At 40.3% G+C, this 18,849-nt stretch overlaps 1 protein-coding gene across 3 annotated transcripts in view; it reads left to right on the top strand.

Annotated features, from left to right (window-relative positions):
- The first annotated feature begins 240 nt into the window (after positions 1–240).
- The window catches only part of ADTRP (androgen dependent TFPI regulating protein), a 36,049-nt gene continuing 17,440 nt past the window's right edge, over positions 241–18,849 (top strand). Inside the window, exons 1-3 of one of the 3 annotated variants that reach the window (XM_035317240.1) lie at positions 250–773; positions 7,564–7,698; positions 9,129–9,230. In XM_035317240.1, the coding sequence (XP_035173131.1) occupies positions 621–773; positions 7,564–7,698; positions 9,129–9,230 (390 nt within the window). In that variant the 5' untranslated portion in view covers positions 250–620. Of the gene's footprint in view, positions 774–7,563; positions 7,699–9,128; positions 9,231–18,849 lie in introns of all 3 variants that reach the window. The other 2 variants (XM_035317239.1, XM_035317241.1) reach the window with 2 other exon arrangements.

Consider the following 18,849-nt stretch of genomic DNA (forward strand, 5'->3'; position numbering starts at 1 on the left):
ATTTGTGAGGGACTCCAGCTGCACACAGCAGCACGAAGGAGGCCGAGCCTTTTCCCATAAAAATTGTCAGCACTCACAGTGTTTTTCAGCCCAGAGAACCTTTGCCTACTAATCCTCTCAGCTTCCTTTCTACCTCCGTAGCCTATTAACAGCTCAGTTTCTCTTTCACAGACCGCTGTGTTTCCCAAGGCTTCTCAAAGTAAGGCAGAGACATGCCTACACTGCTAGCTACAGACAAGTAAAGTGCTGCTTATCTTCACTCACTGCCTAGAGCACAACAGCCAGTTAAATAAGTAGTAAAGCTCCCCCGTCTTCTTAAACAAACAAACAAATAAAAAAACTTATGTAATTCTGCAACTAATCTTCACTAATCTTGAGCAAGGCATTTAAATCTAGGGAATAAGCCTATTCTTCTCCCCCCCATCTTTGCAGTAAAAAGGGAAAAAACAGAAGCAAAGTTCACAGTGCTGTGAATATTCCTATCGAGAGCAAAGTGGCAAAGGGGCCCAAGTCTGCTCCAAAGCAAACTCTCCTGTCCTGCCATTTCCCATGCACAGCCACTGAGGACCTTAAGAGAAAAGCTTCTTTCAGACTGATTATCACTTGCTCTTAGTTAAAGCATGGAAATCTCTACTCTCACAATGTACCATTGCCTTGCTTTTGTCTGGTATTTTTTTGTCATCTATTCAATCACATGTCTAAGAACAGAAGAACAGCCATCTGAAGTGTTCCTTTACGGTGGCCAGTGGAAATATTTGACAGTCCTCAATCTGGTAAGCAAATCATGTTGTACGGTGATACCAGTATGTCTATTTGTTTGTCTGCCATCTGTGCCTCAAGATACATGCAGCTGGTAGATTTGCTGCTGTTAAACTGCTTCCTTTAATGGTTTATGCCCCAAAGGAAACTAAATAGGTATACTGGAAACTAAATAGGTATCTATCTATGCTTGTGCAGTGAAATGTATTCACAGGTTTTATGCAGAAAGAATATGGATTGGCAAGCTGCTGGTTTTTAAAGAGTATGTACTACAGAGCTAGCTTCTTCTTTGTAAAAGAGACGAGCTATCAGTAAGAACAGAGGCACAAAGGTAGAACGTGTTCAGCCAGGATATGTGACTTTGATGCATGCTCTCTAAATGTTTGTTAATTAACAGTTAAGCAACAGCAATACACATTATAATGCTGCTTGCAGTTTGTCTTCCATTTCTAAAAGATTGTGTGTGACCTGTATATTCAAGAAAAGGTAAAACAAAGCAAAGCACAGTGCTAATTTAGCCAGTCAGAGTACATGCTTAGTTTGAAAATTAGTTTAGAGCATGAGCCAAAGAAATTCCAGCCCACAGAGGTATGCTTGTGACATAATTGTGTGTGTTTTAATAGTGTTATCAACTCTTTGCTACATTTCCTAAAATTACAGGGAAAAATGTAGTCCATAATGTGTTCTCCTGTTATGCTAGCATTTCATGAGGAAGAAATCAAAATGAAAGGATGTGAGATAGTCTGAGGGGGAGAGCATGTTCACAATCCAAATGATACATCAGTGCCTTGTGGGGGTGGTGGCAGTGGGGGGAGAAACCTGGGCATGGGAAGAAGGTTTCTTCAAGGGATAAATTTCTGGGACACTTGCTAATCTGAAGGGATGAAGGTCCCTTTGGTCTTTTGTCCATTGTGTGTGACTGTCAGAGCTAAAGACCAGTGGGAGACCTGGGTACAGCAGTTTACCCATCTTTTACTCTTCAGAAGGAGACACACCATGATGATGTTCAATGGAAGTCTAAGGGGTCCCTGGCTTTCAGACACCCTCAGGGATCTGAGAAATTTGGGTCCCTTCCAATCTCAACCATTCTGTGATTCTAGGAAATATCTGCAATGAATAGGACATGAGGTGGCCAACACCAGCCCAGTTTTCAGGGACCCATGGGATTTTTCTCAGTGGACAAACACCCTGTGGAAGGATGAGGGCATTGCAGTCAGGATGGATTATGTGTGGTTTGTTGCTAAATTAGCTTCATAACAGAACACTTAGACTTTTTGTGAAGTTTTCAGAAATTATTATTATTATTTTCTGAAATGCCAGCAGTTGAATGGAAAGGATGCAACAACCTTAAGAATATTCAGTTCCTCCTGCCGGAACGTATGTCAATAGACTAAAACACCAACAGCCAAGCCCAATGGAAGACAGGCTGCTTCCTGTAGGTCTAGTTCCTCTTCTTTGTGTTTTTGGGTAAAGCTGTCTCCACTAAAGCACCAGCCATACCCCCAGGCAAAAGAGCACCTCCATCCCACATCCCCAGGCACAGTTATAATGAGACTTACCACCCAGTATGTGACAGAGCCCTAAAGCAGCAGATCAAGAGGAGAAAGCAAGTGGCCCTTGTCTTGGCATTTTGGGAAGCAGAAATATCCATTGAAACTACTATCCAGCTTCCCTTAGTGACAAACAGTGATCAGGTAAAGGCTGCACAAGACAAGAGTATGTGTAGGTGTAAAATAATCTTTCCACAGTTCTACCCTCTGAGCTTGCCTTTCAATGGCATCCAGACTGACCCAGACAGGAGGTAAATCCAGGCTACGAGAACTAGTACTTATTCAAAGACTACCTTTCAAAAGGCATAAGGGATAAACTTACTTGTTTGTACTTCTGGTACCTTCCATATCCCGTGGCAATGAGTTCCACAACACAATTGTTCCTTGTGTGAAAGAACAATTCATTCTGTTGGCATAAACCTGCTTCCTGACAGCTGAATAGGGTGCCCCTTCACTTCTGTGTTACAATTTAATTGTCCGTCCCTGTTCACTTTCTCTTTGCTGCTCATTAGAGACCTCTGCAAGACTTCCTTCCCCCAGTTATTCTTTTCTCCAAGCTGAAAGTCTCAGTCTTTTTTCTCTCTCTTCACAAATGGATGCTTTTTTCATTAAAACATCCTTGTTGCCCTTCTCCATCATTTTTTTAGTTTCAGGAAGAGGTAAGTAGGGTAGCCTGCAGTGATTGAGCTATGAGCACAGCATGTATTTATACAGTGGCCTAAGGTGCTTCCTAGTCTGTTTGTTTCTTCTAAAAAAATCTTAACTCTCTGCTTTCTTTTTTTTGATAAACAGTGAGCAAGGAGCCATCAGTGTGAGACCTATCCAGAGTGAGCTCCAAATTTATTTCCTGAATCATCATAGTTAACTTAGAAACCACTGTTCCAAAATATATAATTTAAGTTTTTTTTTTTTTTTTTTTTTTTTTTTTTTTTTTTTTCTGAAATGCACTGCATTACATTTACCAACACTTTTTTTGCCTGTTGTTTGCTGTTGCCCAGCTCATTTCCAAGTCTGCTGAACAGCTCAGGTCTCAATAAATGCCTTGTTGCACTTCTCTAGTCCTTTGTCTCCCTTCTTTAACCACTTACTGATCTGGTTCTAACTCCAAAATGGAGGTGTAAGCCAAGAGGGAGATGATTTGAGCTGAAGACACTGCTGTGCTCTGACACATTAAAGGTGAAAGATTACTCTTTCATGTCTGGTAGTCCCTCTTCTGCATGGGATGGAGCCCACAGCTGGGCTGTGTTTCAGAGGTTCCTGATGGACTGTGCCTATGCAGTAGAGCCACCAGGCTGGGCCATGCCCTTGAAGCTTTTCCAGAGCCAGGAGCTTAGAGCTCTGGTCCAGTTCTTCTGTTTCCTGACAGACCATGATTGCTTGGCTTCTGGCATTGGCCAGCTGAATCACTTAGAAATTTCCCCAAAATTTCCTCCTAACAATTTGGAATTTCATTTTAAAAAGGCAAGAAATTCCATTCAGCAAAAAGCTGTTGTAGCAGGCTCACTCTGATCTGAAATGGAAATACTTGGAAATGCAATTTTTCCAGGGGATGGAAATGCAGTTTGACTCCTAGCACTGCTGGAAGGATGCTGGAGGAATTTCTTCTAGATGTGATCCTCTTCTAGCACCTCATTCAACACCTTTCTAACCATGTGAATTTCCCAAGAGAGTGACATCCTTACTGTTACTTCAGATTCATTTATCTATTTAATGATCATAGCAGTCAAGATTCAGAAAGGAAATATTTTTGTAGGAAAAAAAAAAAAAAAAAAAAAAAGATAAGTGGATTTTCTACCAAAGAAGTTAATTGACTGACTATTAAATCAGCAGAAATAATAGATAAAAAGAGTTTTGTATTCATTTGTCTGTGATACAAAACAGCACAAGCTGTATCATTCATTGCCTTAAATAGCTGAGCTCATAAAAATCTGCTTGCTGCTGTAAATCTATTAGTAAATAATTGCATAATGAGCACACTACACCCTTAAAAATTGCATTCCTGTCCCATTTGATTCCTTATGTTTTTGTCTCATATAATTCATATAATTTAAAAATTTTAAATTCTCCTGAAAGCTGTTTTTTACTTCTTTCCAAATAGACCCAGAATTTAGTACACACATTTTCCAGGTTGTTGTCCTGTGAATACATGGCTGTCTACACTAAATGTTGACTGTTATATTTAATAGCCCCCTCAGAATATTAGATTTATATCCCTTTAAAGTATAAAGAGCTTGGAGCCCAATTTATTTGTACTAGTTTGAGAATTCAATATACAGACATGGCTAGATCTCAGAAAGCAAATCATGACAGGTTAGTTAAACAGAAACACCCCTTTGATCAGTGCAACAGATAAAAATTAAGGTTTTCCTTTGTCACCATTATTCTTAGTTTGCAAAAAAATCCAACTGGCCAAATGAAGCATTTCTACAGCACCTAGTGCCATGAAGTTGTACAGGGTCTGTAGAGGAAAACACTATCTCTCCAAAAGGGATAATCATAACCGTATTCTCCTCCTTGGGTTAATTGTTAGCTTTCTGAATGCTTCTAGTCTTCCTTCTGTTCATGTGGAAGTACTTTAGGGGATCCTCTTTATTTACCGCCAGTGGATTTATAGTCTACAGTCATCTGTGATGTCTTGGTGAGCGCCAGCACTGCTGTTTGGGAAATTCACAGGACATCTGGAATAATTTAATGTTTTCATTTTTTTTTTTTTTTTTTTTTTTTAATGTCAACATTTTCCCATTAGTGAAGGGCTGCAAGATTCGGATATACCTTTCTTACAGGAACAAGCCTGAGTAGTGACTGAAACCCTTTGACTGAAACCCACACTGCTGGACATGGGTAGAGCTATGAGCAGCACAAAAATGAGCTGCCGAGACTGAATTCCTACTTCTTCGTGAGATGCTCTTCTCAATGCTCAGCCATGAGAAATGGGTCAAGTTACATATTTAGATAAGTATTTTCTGTTCAGAAGATAACATTGTCCTCCCCCGCATATGACTGAGAATGGGGCTGTTTTGGGACTATCTGTTTCTTTCCAGAGATGTTTTAGTTAATTTTGAAGGGACGGGAGGGAAGGAGAAGCCTACTCCTGTCCCATGATTAATGTAAGGATGACCATGAACAAGATAATAAGAGCCCCATCCTCTGGGAACAATGCCTCTCCCTCACTGCTTTATTGGTATTTAGTCACTATGTGTCACCACACTGTCACCACCCTCATGTACCTTTTTCATGCTTTTTACAGAAAGTTACTGCTGACTCTACAGGGTGTAATTAGATCTTTTTTCCCTGCCTTCCCTCAGACATTTCAATAACAGGGGTTTCTGATGGAAAGGCATTGCACTAATTCTGTCCCCTCCCAAGCACCACCCTTCTCTTCTCCTTCAGAAATTAATGAAGTAATAAACCACAACTTTAGATATTTTTCTCAAAATAAAGATCTGATTCAGAGTAAGATCATGGCAAAAGAGATCTCATCCTGAAAGCTGTAACAGCCTCTTTCCAGTTATGCATCAACGTCTGATCCAACATTTGCAGTAGGCTGAATTTCCCATATTGAATCACTTGGAACCAACCGAGCCTTAAAAAGAAGAGACTACCCCATGAGTTATGAAAACCAAACTAGACTCAGCTATCTGAATGCAAGATAGCAGAAGAAGTGCTTTTCTGGTAGGCTCTGTGTGTCTGACACATCTGGTTCTGCATGATGTGCTGTGTAGAGAGAAGGCAAAGTATTCAGAAAAGCAACATTGGTTTAAACCACAATACTCTGACAATTTCATGCATAATTTCATACAAAATTCACAGAATTCTGTTTTGTCACAGTGCACTTGACTATTTACAAAATCCTCCTAGCACCCTCCCCAAACATCCCCACACTCACAACTTGCAAATGATTTAAAGACCCCTCCCCACTCCAAAATTAATTAGTTATAAATAGTTTAACTTATTCAGTTTTAGTTAGTAAAGTCTGTATCTCTCCTTCCAAACACTTAAACAACTTTTCTGAATCCCCCTGTTCAGCAAAAGAGGTTTTGGTTTTGGTAACTTCTGCAATTAATTTTCATGTTAGAGCATTTTGAACTACTTGGCTTGTATGACTCCGAGATCAGCTGCACCATGAGTCCCCAGAAAGAAGGCCCTATGTTGACTAAGCCATGAGAGAAGCTATCTAGCAGTTCCCTTACAGGAAGCATTTCCTAGCATATTCCAGATTTTGTTCTCTCCTGGTCCTCCTGTGGTGGTTTTACCGTGCTAGGCAGTTGAACACCATGACCGCCCTCTCACTCCCCCTCCTCAGATGAGGAGGGGAAGAAGTAAAGAAAAGAACAACTCACGGGTTGAGATAAAGATGATTTAATTAAAGAGAAAATATGTATATATATATATATGTTATTAAGGAAATATTATTAATTAAACAATTCAACTAAAGGGGAAAAAGGGAAAGGGGAAGAGGGAGGGGGGAAAGGGAGTAACTAAACAAAACAAGTAAAAGCTATGTGGAAGTGCAGAGGAAATAAATTGCTCTCTACTTCCCACAAATGAGCGATGCTTGACCACATCCTTGAAGCAGGGCCTCAACGCATGTAGCCGGTGTTCGGGAGGAGGACAGATGTTCTCACAATGAGAGCCCACCCCTCCCCTCTTCCTCCTTTTTCCACCTTTTATTGCTGAGTGTGACATCATATGGTATGGAATATCCCTTTGGTTGGTTTAGGTCAGCTGCCCTGATGATGTTTCTTTCTCACTTTTTGCCTACCCCCTAGGAGGGTCAGAGAGAGTCCTGATGCTGTGCCAGCACTTCTCAGCAGCAGACATAACACCAGTGTGATACCACTGCTGTTCTAGCTACAAGTGCAGAGCGCAGCACTGTATGGGCTGCTGCAGGGAAAGTTAACATCCCAGCCAGACCCAGTACACCTCCTCAGATACATTGAACACAGCAATTAACATATAAAGCATAAAGGAGCTGGCTTTCAACATAACCTTACACCCCTCCCATCTGAATCACATCACACATCCCTGTTCAATCTATTAAACAAGATACTGTTGAAGTTATCTCTCAGCATACTTTATTTAATCAATATCAGTTAGTAAAAAAAAAAAAAAGGATAAAGGATTTAGCCAAAAGCTCACGTGGGCTTGCAGCTCACAAAAAAATACAGCTCCCTGAAGAGCAAGAACAGAGTTCATTGAGGAACATGCTAATTAAAGCTGGATGCGTTTCCCTCATTAGATGTAATTACTTTAGGTTTTGCAGGCTGTCTTCTATGGGGTGTCCTTCCTGGCTGATGTGTTGAGACTAATTAAGAAACTGCGATGTGCTAAGTGCATAATTTCCAGCAGAGACCTTCTTTTCAGTGTCCTGGCTTTCCCAGTGTCCACAGTAAGTAACCTCTGTATATAAAAATAATGTTTGCACAAATGTGTATAGCAAAACATGCAAATATGTAAAACAGATATGTAAAACAGGATTGTAGACTCTTTTATGCTTTCAAAATTGATTTGGACCATTTAGAAGAAGAGACGGTGTTCAGATCTTTGTGTAAGCCTTTTACATTCATGATTGAAAGCGAAGCCTCTTGTAAAAACTTTAGGGTGGTTGTCCTTGAACGAATAGAGATTGACCCCAAAGGGTGAAGTATAACCTCTCTGTTAATCTTATGTTCCAAATAGCTTTGGAGTTATCCACTTAGACAATTTCTCTGAAGGGCAACAGGGGCCAGGAGGATATGAGAGGGTGCCTAGGATGCAGCAAAAACTGATGCCTCCTTCTCTGACTCTGGTATGACTTTAAGTATGCATTAGAGAGAAACAGATTCACAGGACACAAATTATAGTCATAGCCTTCATCAGATCATGGACCACCCACTCCCTCACAGATAGTGCTGTTCATCTGGTGCTGGGTGTTGGAGCCAATGGGTTACTTTAACATGTAGGGGCTGCTAGTTGTGAGAGAAGCCTGCAATCACTTCTGAATCTCAAAGAGCTAAGAAGCACTTCTTAGCACTTGTCCACAGGCAGCTCAGCCAGCTGGCTCACTAAAGAAATCCTGCCAGAGATGGAGACAATGCAATTGGTAATTTATCTTTACTGCACAGCAGTATTCACCATGCTGCTATCCTAACCCCCAGGCATCTTCACCAGGACAGAGGCACAGGGTGGTCTCATTTCTCCAGCATCTCAAACCCCTGATTTCCAGGAGGCACAAAGTGTGCTCAAACACAAAGCCAGGCCATGAAAATGCAGATCAGCTTTCAGGTGTTACTAGCTGGTACCGGAGTGTGTTTCCTCCCATTAGCTTCTCCCACTACAAAATATTGCAAAAGATGGGTGCCAACCATGAAACTTGCATTTGCAAACAGATAATTAATTAGACATATGGATTGTGAATATAAGATAAGTTTTAGGTGATCTGCGTTATCAAGGGCTCTTTTTACTTTGTTACTGAGCTGAACAAATGCTGTGGCTTGACAGCCAATCCCTCAAAGGTGAACTTTTCGACTATCCAAAAATTCTATCTTAAAAAAAAAAAAAAAGTTTAAAGCTAATTACATGTTCCACAGAAAATGTCAGTGCTGGCAAGTTATAAAGGAGCATTTTCTCACAATATCAATACAGAACACGGCACCTCAGTGTAAATTCCTTTTTTTTTTTTTTTTATGTAGTAAGTTGAGATACAAGAGACTTCCTGGCAATATCAACATTTTCCATGTAGGAGATATTTGCCTTTTCAGAAATGAAAACATTATCCAAATCCCATCAATTACATTTCTCTCATTTTGAGCTTTCTTTCTTTTTTTATTTTGTTTCCAGTTTGTGTCTATATCCTTTTGGACACTGTATACCTACAACCGAGAGCTAGTTTACCCCAAAAGCCTTGATGGAATCATTCCACTCTGGTTAAATCACGCTATGGTGAGTAAGAAACACCCCTGCGTCTTGCTCGGAAGAGAGACTTTGCAATGTGTGTCCCACCATTGTGTTAGGTATCTTTCCAGAAAAGTTTTACAGCTTCTTCTTTCTCACCTCCTCCTTCCTACTTTTCTGACATTTATGTTGAGCTATACACAACAAACAGATGCATGCTTGAAGTTGTCTCAAGAAGCCTTTTAGCACACCAGGAATGTCAGTGAATCATTGCTTGTCAAACCTCTGAAGGCATTGAAATGCTGTACAGTCACAGGTAAAAAAAAATAAATATATATATATATATATAAAATAAAATCTTGAAAAACTTCTTGGTTATTGTAGCTCAAAAAACAAATCATCTCTGCAAATAGAAATACATGAAATACAAAATGTCTGGGAGTATAACAAAGTGCTTCTTAATTTTTAAAAAAAGTTAAAGAACCAAAGAACATCTGATGGCTCAACAGCTAATAAGCTAATGTGTGCACAGCTTTGAACAGCTGAATTGAAATGATTGTTTACAGATTTCTATAAATACTTTCCAGATTTCTCCTTCATTTGCTCTGGCTGTTTTTATGATGTGTTGAATAACCACATATTTCTCATCAGTCAAGTGTAAAAAGGATGACAGTAACATGGAAACTGTGGGTGGATTGTAAGGTCAGGGAGGCTTCATAAATCTATTGGGAAGGGGGAGAGAAGGGAGAGGTTCAGTGCTAGACTGAATCAGAGGAGCCAGAAAGTATGAAATAAGCACACACAAGTCCAGTCTTATTTCTCTCCAGATTTCATTTCTTAAGTACAACACTTTGCAACCCATTGCAGCAGTTCCCAATGCATTTGAAAGGTAAACTTGTTAAAGGTTTTGAACAGCCCTTTGATTGAGATAAGCTTATTTTGGAATCCAAAATCACATAGGCATGTCTGCATTGCTGATATTCAAGTGATAAACTGGAGTCATTGTGCACTTTTAACCTTATCACCTGCTCTCTGCCCACCAACCTGGGTGGCTCTTAAGGAATCCTAACCTCCAAGCAGATGCAAAAAGGCACTGCTCCTTCTTAAAACCATCATCCACCAGAAAAGATTCTTTTTGCCCGCTATATCACACTGGTTTCAAGTCCAGAGTTTGATATTGGTGACTGGTCAAAGTTTAAAATCTTCACAGCAGAAGATGAACTGGTGAAGGGGAGGGCACAGCATAGTGCTGAGAGGAGATGGGCTTTGCTTTTTGTTTAACCCTGATGCACATCTGAGAATTTGCCCTTTCAATTTCCACATTTGTTTATGAGATGGGAAGGTTAGGAGGTGCTAGAACTTACATTTTAATATCACGAGGAAGAAGTATTCACAAAAACTCCTAAAATGTATTCATTATAACTTTTCTTACCCTACCTACATCTACATTTCGTAACAGAGTCATTCTGACAACAACAAAAAGCTTTTCCATTTCAGAAATGTCAAAAACAGGTGTTAAAAAAGGAAAACAATTCTTCCTCAAAATTATTTTGATGAGAGAAATTTCACATAAAGCAAACCTCTATCACAACCCAGTATTTTATTTCTAAAACTCTTAATACACTGCATACATCTTGTGCTTGACAGTTCCTGGGTGGGAAACTTTCCTTCCAGTAGCTATTGCGTGCAAGATACCTGCCATGAGTTCAGACTGTTACCTGCATGGACTATCCATATGGTTTGGGATTCTTTTCCACAGCAGAGCACCTTAGAAATCACCTGTACACTAGCCTACCAGGCTATAATGTGCTCCACTGCATGGCTCTGAAGCAAGGGCCAGGATGCAGCCACAGCACCAGCCAGACACTCAGAAATGACCTGCTCAGTCCCATTAAAGTATGTGGTAGTCCTACCACCTCCCCCACTGCTGGGTAGTAAAGCTGTTTTTGTTGAGGGCAAATCTAACAATGCTGTGATAAAGATTTGAAAATAAATCTTTAGTGCACTTCAGAAGGAAGCTTTCTTCTAGCACTGCAGAAAGCTTTCTTTCCAGCCCAATAGCATTCAAGTCTTCAGTCTTAGCTGAGGTATTTCTTTCTTCCAATCCAAAATATTCACTGCAAAGATATGGGGACCTACTGACACTCTAAGGGACAATCTCCAAGTACTGATTGCCAAGCAGATGCCTTTTTTTTTTTTTTTTTATTTTTGTCTTGGGGGGGGGGGGAGGGGTTTCATTTTCTTGCACATTGCTATTCTTTATGCCTCTGAGATTACAGACATTTCATAGCAGACTGAGGCAGAAGCTATCTGGCTTTGGTGGAAAAAGATACCAGTGTATCAGCAATATACATCAGTGCCATATCATTTGCAGTGGGAGTAATTTTTTTTATTGGTTTTTATTTAAAAAAAAAATCTTGGTCTATTTTAACATTGTAAATAGGGAAAGCATATGTTGTTATGCAACCAAAGAGTAAAACTAAAAAATAAGCATACAAAAACACTTCAGGAATATGAAGCTCTTGAATTCACAGTGATGCTTCAGCACTTTCCTTCCAAAAATGAACTAGTCACTTATTTTTCTCACATTCGCTGCTCTCAAAGTGGGAAGCTGTCATTGCCCACCAGGTAGTTCAGAGTCATCCAGTGCATTACATTTTAGGCATATTTTTACAGCCTCAATTGAAACATTCCCCGTTCTGCAGAAAGGACGGCTAATGCTGAAAGGAGCAGATACCTAGGTTTCTCTCGTTGCCTTTCTACTGAGTTTACCACAAAGGTTGTGTCTCAGTTTCCTTTTCTACTTGTCTGGAATAATTAAATTTTGCTGTCTTTATACAAAACTTTGAGATTCACAGATGAAGGAAAACAAAACAAAACAAAAAAAAAACACTACTTATGTCTCCAACGCAATAATATATTTTTTTGAATGGCTGAGAGGCTGAGATGGCTGAGACAAAGGTGCACTGGTACATTTGTCAAACAAAATTGTTTATTTCTATCCTAGTCATCTCTTTTCAAGCAACATCTGGATACTCTCCAGAAAGCCACTAACTGCTGGAGGCGGCTTGGATAAAATCATATTCATGTGTTATTCAATTTAATGGCAATAGAGGGGAATACTGCATTTTGAAGGAGCTGGCAAGATTGAATGCTGAACAAAAACAAGCAATGGCAGATCAGAAGAGATCACTCAAAGCATTCTAATCTATAGCAAAAGAAAAAATACATGTCAACATTAACGCCCAGATGCATTCACAAGAAGGGTAATAGTGCAATTGTCTTTTCATAAATGAGGTTTGTATTTTCTGTCTGCAAGGCACAATTCCTGTAAAACATATATTTTCTTGTAAAAACTACATTTTCCATTGTTTTTAGGCCATAGCTAAGTTTGGTTTAGCTAGCTGTTTTTTCCCCAAGTTATTCTGTAGCCATACTACCCCCTCTCCTTGAAAAAAAAAAAATAAAAAAAATCACCATTTTAGTGTCCTTTATTGACACTTTATTGACACATAATTATGAACAATTCCTGTCTTGAAGATCTAGTAAACTAAACAGCTAAGAATAAAAAGAAGCAATGGCAAATAGAGGCAAAGAAAAATGACTTGCCTTTCAGCAAAGAAGACAACAAAAGCTATATTGTCTGAGCCTCTTAAGCATCTGGGCACTTTGCCCTGATGAAGAGTAGCTACGCAGCACCTGAAAGTAAAAACAAAACAAAAACAAACAAAAAAAACCTGACAGTCAAAGAAAAACCTGGGTGGATAAGTATAACTGACCTTCACTGAAGCAAGGCACTGATGCCCTGACAGTAACACCAGCAAGACATCCCATGTGTTTCTTCATCTTGGAGGTTTTGGGAATATACAAGCTGCTTTTCTGATATCCATCTAGCTTTTCCTTTTCCGTTGCCTTTCTAGTTTGGACACAACTGCATCAACAGAAATGTGGTATTGTATCAGTATGGTTACAAAAGCAAACAAGTTGTATGAATACAAACCACTCTTATTCATATATGAGGGCATCTATATGAAGGATTATATTTTTCTGTAACTGCATTGGAAAGCTGCTGCAACACTAACCAGCCAAAGGGGTGCAAAATCAATGCACAGAGCAAAACCTGCTTGTCCAGGCCACTCCAACCAGACTGCTGCTTGAAGCATGTACACAAGCACAGTTTCATCTATGACCACCTCAAATAATTCTTTATACAATAGTATTTAACTCTTAATAATTCTTATATATTTACACAAGAGAGAAATATTTCATTTGTTTGCATTTCACAGTATCTCAAATTTAAGCTGTCTGGTGACTATGGACATTCATAAGCCTCCAATTATATTCAGCTTTTGGCAAAGAAAAAGAATGTGTGAGGGACATTATGCAAAGATACTTAGATTTTCCCAGCACTACATATGTTTTTTGAAGTTTCCATTTTTGTTGACATAAGCCCATTTCCTCAGGGAATATTTGTCTGTTTCACAGACAAATATTATGGCAGGGAATCCTCCCTGGCTGCTGCTACCCGAGCATGCACATGTGCTGTCCCCATAACCCATTCTGTGAAGGAACAGCTGGAGAAAAGTATTCTGCAGCGAAGAATGTGTCATTCCAGTCCCATGTCAGCTTCCAGCTGCAGTGCAACTTCAGCTTCCTAGACTATGCATCTAATGCCAGGGAGAAGTGCAATTAAAATTCTGTCTTTTACACCGATACAAAACATTTGTTAGTAAGCGTGCAGATACTCAGGCAGGACAGAAATGCATACATGCATGTAGGAAATGTTACCTCTGCTGCCACTATACTTTTGATTGTGCAGTTGCTCTGATGTCTCATCTGTTTTCCCAGTCACACTCCCAAACTACCTACACGTCTATGAAAACACAGAAAAAATAATGCCTTTAAGACATACAAGCATGAATGGAATTGGAAAGGGCAGACACAAGTAGTAGCTGAAAGTTTGGTGAAGCGCTGCAGGACTTAAATTGAGCAATAGCTTCCCAACCAATTTCGCACCACATCTGCTCAGTAATGGGGCTTCTTGTACAGCCTGCTCCACCTATAAAATTTTGAATAATTTGTGATTTCCTGAACATGCACTGATGGCTGAGAATATAAGAGAAAGGTGATAGAGACAGATTTTCTCTGAGAGAAGAGTGGTTATATAGCTAAGTATTTTAATCAAAACAATGTACCTTTTAAATAAATAAGTGAACAATGCTGCTTAAACCTCTCCCACCCTAAAAAAAAGGGAAGGTTTAGAGAGGAAGAAAAAAAAGCCTATGGACAAACCACAAAATAAAATTTTAAAGGAGGCATTTGAATGAAAACAGTTTAATAGCAAAATAAATCAAAAGATGAAATTTACCCCAAGATGAAGCCAAGAAGGGTGACAGCACGCAGGGATCCAGAAAATTATGAGGAGTATAAAACTAGATAGAAGCTATGTTGTCAGTAAGCCGTTTAGTTTTATGATTTTCAGATAACATACTGTAAATATTTATTAAAAAAATAATAATAACCCAAGGAAATTTTAAATGACAATAGGAATTTTCCCAAAAATGAGTTAAAAAACTGAGTAAACACTTCAAAAGTCAACCAGTGAACATTGGCGTTTTGCATCTCAGAAGACCACATTGAAGTGGGTTTCTGCTTTTTACTGGCAGTGACATACTGGTGGAGAAGATACAAATTTGGGTATCTACCATGAAAGTTTTTCAGCATACAGGCTCTGGAGAATTTGTCTAAAAAAGATGGGCAATTTTTCAAAAGCACTTGATGGTGTCTGACTGTGCCCAATGAACTTTAGTTTCACCAGTGGTAACTGTTTGTGAAAAATCCCCAGCTAAAAACTCACAGATGGAAAGCAGACATGGAGGGTATGTAAAAGCAGAAAATGAGAAACAAAAAACTATGGTCAATCATGGCATCATTTCCTCAGCTCTGGAGTCAAACAGGGTCAAACTGAGTCTAACTGAAATGCATGCGTTATGCATACAAATGATCTCAGCAGCTCTGGGGAGATTATTCATGTGATTAAAACTCAGCATAGGCTGGAGTCTGCAGCTGAACAAAGCTCTACCCAACCCTGTCTTCTTGGCCCTATGAAACTTGCTTTTACTTATATTCTCAACAACAATTATATAACATTGAATAAACAGGCAAATTACTCAAAATAATAAGTATGGGAAGTAAAAATTCCATGTGGTCTCACCCAACGGCGGAAATAATATCCAGAGAGGTCTGTTTATCTCAGTTTAAATGCATGACCCTGAAATGTATCCTAGCAAACAACTTACAACATAGGGTAGGGAACAAAAAAGAGAGAAACAGGAAAATGTTATAATTTCATCCTTCTCTGCAGGAGATGAATTAACATGCCAATATTTCAGATGGAGTTCAACATACATTCAAGAAACTTTTTTCCCTGTAGTCATAAGCCAAAGTTCATGAGAAACATTAATAATTTCACAATTTTATAATTAATTCAAATTCACCTGAATTTGTCATAATAAGAGCAAAGAAGCCAAACCCAAGCTGAAAATCATACATGACAAAAAGAACCACAGAGGATTTTTCAGCCAAGATTGTAAAAAGCATTCGGATGATAAATCTGATTAGTTAACAAAATGATAATTTTGAAAGTCCCATAACCTTCATCTTTCCACTATACAAATACAAATGACATTCAAAATGTTTCTATTCCCACAAAATTTGTAAGCTAAAAGCTTTTCTCAACAAACAGAGGTTATTAGACAAGTAATTATATTAATATTTAAAAGAACAGAAAAATAAGTACTAGGAGATTTCCTACCAAGAGAAAAAAGGCTCTATAATTCAGTTCAGTTCGTTGATAGCCAGAACAGTGCACACAACTATAGTTTTACCCAGTTTTCCTTACCTTGCAGTGGATTTTTTTTCTCCCTCTGTGATAATTGTTTTTGACAGTTTCACTGTTTATATGTGAAACTGAGAAACTGTTAATTTAAATAAAAAGTGAGTCACTGTTTCCAGCAATTTTTGCCAATATTTTGATCTGTGTCAATCTGAGCTTAATGATTGTTTTTTTTTTTTTTTTTTTTTTTTTTTTTTTTTTTTTTTAAAGCAAGAGGCAAGACTCTGTGTTTGAATTTGGCCCCATAAATATAATGCACTCTTTAGTCAAATATCAGTTTAACAATACAAAGCATACTCAAAAAAGGGTTGAAAGCATGTTTAATGAACCATAATGAACCTTTTTGGGAGGAGGAGAGCAGGCTGAGGAGCATTAGGGAGTCAGAGACGAAAATTGACTGGTGGAGGTGTACTCTACTCTCTCTGAGACAGACTCACGAGCCTGCCACAGCACAAGTGTCTCCTGCTACACAGAAGATAAAAGTTCCCTCTTCCCACCAGCCAGTAGGAGGGGACCTAGGCCAAGGGGGGAAATGGAGGCAGGTTCCTGTTCCGGGTGGTAGGCGAGCCCTGTCCCTTCCCACCTCACCTTCCCATCTACCCTTATATAACAGGTATGAGGGTCTAGAACATGACAGTCAGAACAACAAACTAGATGAAAGCCTGTCCCAGTTGGAGAGAGTGCCTAAGGCAAGGCAACCTACCCCCTGCATTGCTACATCATCTGTCAAAAAAGAAAGAAGGGTTATTGTCATGGGGGGCTCCCTCCTGAAAGGGACAGAGGGCCCAATATGCTGACCAGACCCAACCCACATGGAAGTCTGTTGCCTCCCTGGGGCTTGGGTGAGAGACTTTGCTAAGAAAGTCAAGCACCTGGTACGGCCCACTGACTACTAACCACTACTGGTCTTTCAGACTGGTAATGACGAGGTAACAACGAGAAGTCCAAGAGTGATGAAAAGGGACTTTAGGGCTTTGGGGCGGCTACTTAAAGGATCAGGGGCACAGGTTGTGTTTGCCTCTGTCCTTCCGATAAGGGGGAACGATGCTGACAAGCGGGCTCATCACATTAACATGTGGCTTTGGGACTGGTGTAATCAGCAGAACTTTGTGTTTTTCGATCACAGGAAGGTCTGCATGACACCAGGCCTGCTGGCACCAGATGGGATGCGCCTATCTCAGAGAGGGGTAAGGATTTTTGGTCAGGAGTTGGCAGGACTGATAGACAGGGCTTTAAACTAGAGTTAAAGGGGGAAGGGGATAAAACCAGGCATGCCGGTGATGATCTAAGGGATGGTGTGCTAGAATCAGAGGGACTGCATGCCAGTGAGGACCTTCAGTCAGCTCCACAAGGTGCTCCATGTAGGGAGGCTCATCTGAAGTGCTTCTACACAAACACACACAGTATGAGGAATAATATGGATGAGCTAGAAGTCTTGGCCCAGTCCCACAGCTACGACATCATCGGCATAAGCGAAACCTGGTGGGTTGAGTCCTGTGGCTGGTGTGCTGCAATAGATGGTTACAGGCTCTTCAGGAGGGACAGGCAGGGTAGGCAAGGTGGCAAGGTGGTCATGTACATGAAGCATAGGCTGGACTGTGTGGAACTTCAAGCTGACAATGGCAAAGTTGAGAGCCTCTGGGTAAGGATTAAGGGACAAACAAATAAAGGGGATGTCATTGTGGGAGTCTATTACAGACCACCTGGCCAGGATGACAACAACGATGAATTATTCCTTGCAGAAATGAGATGCCTCGAGGTCAACTCTCCTTGTCCTTATGGGGGATTTCAACTTGCCAGATGTCAACTGGGATCACCACACAGCTGACACGAGCAAGTCCTGGAGGTTCATAAAGCGTGTAGATGATAACTTCTTGATGCAGGTGCTAAGGGAGCCAACTAGGAAAGGTGCCCTCCTAGATCTGTTGCTGGAGAACAGAGAGGGTCTTGTGGGAGATGTGGCAACTGGTGGCCATCTTGGTCACAGTGATCATGAAGTCGCTGAATTTAGAATTTATGGTGACAGAAGGAAAACTGCCACCAAAACCTGGATATGGGGAAAGCAGACTTCAGGCTGCTCAGGGAACTAGTCGGCAAGGTCCCCTGGGACACCAATGGCTTTTGAAGGCATTGGTGTCCATCAGTGCTGGTCAATCTTTAAGCACTGCCTTCTAAAAGCACAAGATCAGGCAATTCCAAAATATTGGAAGTCAGGCAGGTAGGGCAGGAGGTCAGCCTGGCTGACCAGGGATCTTCTATTAGAACTTAGGTGAAAAAAAGAAAGTGTACGGCTGCTGGAAGGAGAGTCAGGTGACAAGGAGGGAATACAGGGATGCTGTTCGTGTTTGTAGGGAGAAAATTCATGTGGCCAAAGCCCAACTAGAGTTGAAGCTGGCCATGTCTGTGGGAGACAATAAAAAAGTTTTTTTTTAGATATGTGAACAGAAAAAGGAGAACCAAAGAAAACATAGGTCCGCTGCTTGATGGGGAAGGTCTCCTCACAGACAAGGACATAGGCAAAGCAGAGACGTTTAATGCCTTCTTCACCTTTGTCTTCAACGCTAATGATGGACTTCAGGACCCAGGGTGCCCTGAGCTGGAGGACCGTGACAGTGGGAATGACAAACTCCCAACCGACCCTGAACATGTGCGGGATTTGCTGCTCCACCTGGATCCATACAAGTCCATGGGTCCGGATGGGATTCATCCCAGGGTGCTTAAAGAGCTGGCTGACGTCATCGTGGGACCTCTCTCAATTATTTTTCAGCAATC

Source organism: Oxyura jamaicensis, chromosome 2 (genome assembly GCF_011077185.1).
Source record: "Oxyura jamaicensis isolate SHBP4307 breed ruddy duck chromosome 2, BPBGC_Ojam_1.0, whole genome shotgun sequence".
Lineage (NCBI taxonomy): Eukaryota > Metazoa > Chordata > Aves > Anseriformes > Anatidae > Oxyura > Oxyura jamaicensis.